At 37.2% G+C, this 6,208-nt stretch overlaps 1 protein-coding gene across 1 annotated transcript; it reads right to left on the reverse strand.

Moving 5' to 3' along the window:
• Positions 1-1,019: 1,019 nt before the first annotated feature.
• LOC113297030 (TPR repeat-containing thioredoxin TTL1-like) lies at positions 1,020-5,770 on the reverse strand. Its single transcript, XM_026545420.1, has 7 exons — positions 4,536-5,770; positions 3,769-3,964; positions 3,477-3,661; positions 2,767-3,100; positions 2,470-2,674; positions 1,981-2,087; positions 1,020-1,847 (listed from the first exon to the last, which is right to left on the reverse strand). The coding sequence occupies exons 1-7, from the start codon at positions 5,420-5,422 to the stop codon at positions 1,695-1,697; spliced, it is 2,067 nt and encodes a 688-aa protein (XP_026401205.1). The 5' UTR covers positions 5,423-5,770; the 3' UTR covers positions 1,020-1,694.
• Between the last annotated feature and the right edge of the window lie 438 nt (positions 5,771-6,208).

The raw sequence follows: 6,208 nt of genomic DNA on the forward strand, positions 1-6,208 counted from the left end.
TGCCCCGAACTAGTTGCAAAAATCATAACTTTTGGTGAAATAAAGCTACAAAACGGAAATTAATCAACTTCTATAACCATACCTGTGTATTATTAGCATTGGGTTCCTCATCCATGTACTCATCTTCGGGGTTTGGCTCCATAAAGGAATCATCTTGAGCTTGAGAAAAAGGTTGAGTTTGGGTAAAATCATTTTCAAAATCCAACAAATAAGCCATGTCTGGATCTCCATCGTAATTGATATGTATTTTCATAGCTTTACGTGATGAAGATTCATCTTCCTCACTCGAATTTGTATCACACGTCTCTCAATAATCACAAAGATCATAAAGAAAAAAAGAAGTTTTTTTCCTCCTCTCCTTCTTCTTTCCTCCTTCTTTTTCTAAAAATATAACTCACTAATCTTTAAAAAGAAAATTATGATCTTAAATTAACACTAAACCAACTAATCAGATTAACACTAATTTAACACTAATCTCATAAGGGTATTTTGGCATATATGAAAATAGGTTGGATAAGGAATAGCCTAGAAATACTATTTCCAATCCCTTTTTGTCTTATTATGTATGCCTCCAAATTATCTTGTATGCCCCAAATTTATCCAACCTATTTTCATATATGTTCTACATTAATTCACTTGTAGTTGTACCCACACATGACATATATCACAATTCTGAGATGAGACCTATAAATTTGAAATCAAAGTTCAAACAAACTAGAATCTTAAATTACAACAAGACTCTACTGCACTCAAAGCCAAAGGCGGTGGTGGTGGTATAAATGAATGCCTCCAAGGTTATCTCAACCACCTCATAAAGTAAGCAGTCTTCACATTTAAAGACAATGTACTGGCTGGCTTATACACCTGCACAGTGATCTAATATAAATAACATCCTTCCAAAAGAAGCATAACACAAAAACCCCACATTACTCAACAAATCATCCTGCATGTTTTCTGTTGCATCAAGATCCAAGAATAGTTTACAACAGTAATTTGACAGGAACAGTGATCATTAATCATGGAAAATACAAGAATTGAGATATATGGAAGATGAAAAATGTTGAAAATTTATTCATGGAATGATAGAGCAGAAACAACATAGATGAATATTACCACGGCTCATGACCGATATTACTCTCCCTCTCTCAATAACCCAATCGAGAACGATATCCACCATTCCTCAAACCTTCCATCATGGCTTCCAATATTTTGATATATATCATATACATACATACATTTACATACACTCTCTCCCTCTCTCTTTCTTTCTCTCTACCAAACAAACCTTCTGAAAGACTTCAGAGAGGCCTCTCTAAATTGTACACTTATCTCATCTTTCAGGACCTTAACAGAGTTGGGTCACATGAATGAGGCCAGCTTAAAGCCTCTAATGGAAACCCGAAAGAAGAGTAAAAAGAGATGCGGAAACAATGAATACCGAAACCCAGAGAGAGCAATGAAAATGAAATGAATAAAATTTAAAGACTCGAAAAGAAAGAATATTTTTACTCTGGGTTTCTCAGGCCTTGGCTCTACGAAATCAGTCTGTTTTTTTGACAGGTGAAAATTGGTAATCCCTGTACGTAATACCGAATAGCAGAGGGTGTGGAGAAATTACTATCACGCAACAGAGGCTGGATCATGAGAAGAGAATGTAGAAACGTTGCAATAAGAACCGCAACTTAGTTGTGGTTCTACAGACTGTAATGCCTTACGCTATACTCCAATACTTGATGGCTAGGGCAGATCATTTCTTTAACTCTGTGGCCATTCTTGTAAATCTTGAACGTTGGCACAATTCTAACAGCTTCTGTGTTGGCTACTGAAGCACTCTCTCCCACATCCACCTAAAATTACAAAATCACGTAATTTTGTTTGAATTAACCACATTCTTATCATACTTATGGGAATGATTGATGGACAAAAAAAAATATGCAGTGAAAAGTAAAAAGGTTCGTTACTGTAATACTAGTTACTAACCTTGAGAAAATTCACAGATGGGTACTGAACACACAACGTGTCCACGAATGGGGAAATCTGATCACATTGTTGGTTTGAAACGGCCTTGAAGAAGACAATTGAAACACCTGCAAGTTCGATCTATGGGCATCAGTAGGGAACTATATAACTATATTTTCTCGTTTCACCTCTGATTTATTATAACTGGTGCGAGGAAAAGCGTTAAAAAGAAACTTTGAAAACAACAGATTTCATCATTTGCCTAAAGCGAATAATAGTTTATATTTTTTTACCGGTACATAATTTGCCTAAGCGCTTTGGGGAACTTGATCCCACCAAGAATGTTGCCCTATGTATACTGAAAAACAAAGTATATCAATGGTATTTGTGTCATCCTCTTTTTTTTCTTCCACATATCACATTTGAGTTTGTTTGCTAAGTGAGCTATGTAGTATACAGCTACAATCTAAGAAACACATCCTTGAACCAATGAGGTTGGTGATTACTGACCGGGTAAAGATATTGCAGCTTTAAATTGATCAGCGCCCATGATTTCCTCAACTTCACCGCCGAATTTCAAATTGGAGACTTCCTCCCCTCGAGATTTCTTCAGTGCAACTTGAGCATGAAACAGAGCTTCCGCCACTTCATTGTCCGTTGGTAGTTCTCTTCTCAAAGATTCATAATCCCTCACAGATTCAAGCCACCGTTCAAGCTATAATCCATCCAAAAATAAGTAACAGCTGATCAGCTAGAAATTTTAAGAAGCTTAAAATCTGAAATTAGAATACTGAAATCCCATTTCACCTTGCCGTAGGACGCAGCTCGCCGACGAAGGGCCTTTGTATACTTAGGCTGGATCTTGAGAGCCTGGTTACAGTCTTCCACGGATCTCTCCCAGTTTCCAAGTTTAGACCAACAAACTGCTCTATTACAATGGAGAACAGAGTTGGAAGTGTCCGACTTAAGACCTTCTCCATAAGCTGAACAGGCTTCGGCATACTTGCCAGAATTGAAGAGATCATTCCCACGGGCGCGAGCTCTTGCCACTAGCCTCACATTGTTAAGCATCACTGCAACTTCAGCGTTTCGATGATCGATGAGCCCTGCCTTCTCAGCAGCCGAAGCTGCATTCTCAAACCTAAGAAAAATATTCAATTCAAGACCCTAAGAATATAGTTCGTACAACCAAGTTTGAATCATGATTCATGAGTCAAACACGAGTTTTCACCAACACCAGGATACAGAAAGAAAATCCGAGTACTAGAGATTTGAATTCTGGAAATATGTACAGTATCAACTATCAACTATCAAATCCGAAACTACTTTCAAATTATGCAAGTACGAAACAGATAGATATACACTACGCAGCGAGAGCATCAAGAGGACACCTTTCTGTTCTCATATTTTAGATTTTTACCTCAAATCTTCCAGTCTCATTAGTAATAACTCAAACAAGACTTGCTCTACTACTGTGTTCATAAAACAAAAAGCAAGACTGTAGTATATCAGCTCACCTTCCCAGTGCCATCTCAACTTGTGCGCGAACAAAGAAGATGTAAGCATCTGATAACATCCCGAAGAACTTGGTCTGCGAGAAGGAAGCTGGTGACGGTTCGAATTTGGGTATTTTCCCTAGGCAAGAATCTGTATCATCTAGTTGGTGGAGCTTCAGAAGGGCTTCAGCTCTGCAGGCAAGGAGCTGTAAATTCCATTCTAACCATTTCAGGCCATCTGATTTTATCCATTATAAATCAAATCAACAGGCAGGATTATGACAGGACATTAAGTCCACAATACGATTTTTACCTGAGGAGAAGATTCTGCTCCAGCAGCGATGGCAGCATCGCATTCCCTCAGTACGTTCTTCCAATCACCAATTCTCCGCGAGTCAGTACATCTATTTAGATGCCTCTCTACTGCTTGCAACTTTTGCAACTCGGTTGAATCAGGATGCTGCCCTTGAAAAGAAATGTGCTTCCTGGCAATCTCAACATGACCTAACCTGCAAGAAGATCAACATGAAATGTACTTCAAAATCATGAACTTGATCCCTGAACATCTTTATTCCTAAGGCATCAAAGTCACCAAAACAAGCTAATAAATAGGAACTAAATGCAATTAGATAGATGGTCCTTTACAAGTAGGAACAAATGAAGAAAACAAAGAAAGTTGAATCTTGCACGGTGGGCTATAAAAGTTACTCATGAATCTAAACTAATGAAGCAACCATAAGGCAAAACAGACATTCAATGGATCCTGTTCATCGAAAAACCTCGAAAGCTCAGAGATGAAAAAACAAAGGACCCATGAATTATTTTTTGACTAACAAGGACCCCATGAATCTTTCCTAAACTAGTATCAGGATGTCAATACAGCAACCACTATCAACATAGAAAAAGCAAAATTATCAAAATCTTACATAAATATAAGCAGAAAAATAAGAACTATCTTAGGTAAATCAGATCTAAACAACCTAAAATTGCAACAAGAAAAACTCACATCAAACTAAAAACATAATGCATACAAAAATAAGCACATTATCCACAATAGAAATTCCAGTTCTGGATACTCACTTAAGATGCAAAGAAGCCAATCTCTGATGAGCTCTAAAATATCCAGGATCCAATCGAACCGCTTCTTCGCACTCTCTTACGGCCTCCATAAATCGTCCAAGACCAGTTAATGCTGCAGCTCTGTTGCTCCTATAAGCTGCATTATCAGGCGAAATAGCAATAGCTTTATCATACAAATACAAAGCATCTAAGAAATTCCCTCTTTTATACTTCTCATTTCCAACTCTTTTCAACTCCTCTGGATCCACCAAATTCCCTGATTTCCCAGCACCACTCAAAACTTCGTTCAAATTTCCACCGGATTTTGTTCCAACCCCGCCTCTCATTATACTTCCATGACCGTAATTTCCAGTTCCAGAACCTAAAACATCGTATCTTGCTGGACTTTTATGTGCCATTCCGGTCTTCAATAGTTTCCCAGATGGACATATATTTCCAGTCGGTAAAGCATTTAGATTTACCGGAGAATTCGCCGAGGAAGAAGAGGAAGAATTTCCAGAGTAAATCAAGGGAACACCTGCTGAGTGAGATCGTACATGACCTGGTCTTGAATTGCGATGTACCGGAACGGATCCGGTAGTTTCGTTAACAGTAACAGTAGTAGTAGTCGGGCTATGTCTACTTTCAATCTCACCGGAATGGCTGCTGGTTTTAACAATTGCATTTTTACCACAGACTGAACCAGAAGAACCTGAACTACTGCTTGGTGTCGGAACATTACTGTTACGATTTGCTAGTCTTAATGGTGAAACTGGTGAACCCAAATCAAGTTCTTTGAAATCTGGTTTATTATCTTCTACTCCTCCTTTATCATTAGTACAAGTTAATGCAGTACTACGAAATCGATCATTTAGTGAAGAATCAAACTCTCTGTTAGAATTTGACATTTTTAATCAAACCAAAAACAAAAAATGAAAACTTTAAATGTTTTTGTTTCTGGGTTTTTTCTGTTAATTCAACAGAAAAATGAAAGCCACCAATGAGAAGAAGAAAAAGAAGAAGAAATTTGTCTGGAAGTAGAAGTAGAAGAAGAAGACATGGAAGGAAATACAGAGAGAGAGAGAGAGAAAGAAGAGGAAAAATAGATGGGGATCTCGTGATTTTAAAGAAGGAAGCAAGGAATGAATGTGTGAGTCTTGAAAAGGCTTTAGACAGACAGAGAAAGAGAGAGAGAGAGATATTTGAGGAGCAGAGCAGAAGAAGAAGAAGAAATGAAAGAGAGAACGGCTTTTCTCTTCTTTTCTTTTCCTTCTTCTCCTTTCACGAGACGAGTCTCCTCTTCTCTCTCTAACCCTAACCTTTTCTTTTCTTTTTCTTTTTTTTTTTGCTTTTTTTTTTACAGATGTTTGATTTTATGGTTAATATATTAAATACACAAAATAATCAAGCATTTATTTGGAGTTTCCTTGTTTTTATCTGTAGATTTTAGTGAATTCAACTGGTTTAAAAATGAAAAGTTTGAAAATTAAGAATTGGATATGATATCAATTCAGAGAAAAACCCTAAATATTTCAAGGTACCGTTGACATTAGTTCTATATATGTCATGGTAGTGAGATTTCTATATCATATCCTATGTGGGAAATCAAAATAGTTCACTCATTTCGGGACTATATTCATACGTATTAATTCAACCGGCAGGCGGCAGTAACTGGTAATTGAAGAAAATATATT

The sequence above is a fragment of the Papaver somniferum genome, chromosome 7 (assembly GCF_003573695.1).
Source record: "Papaver somniferum cultivar HN1 chromosome 7, ASM357369v1, whole genome shotgun sequence".
Lineage (NCBI taxonomy): Eukaryota > Viridiplantae > Streptophyta > Magnoliopsida > Ranunculales > Papaveraceae > Papaver > Papaver somniferum.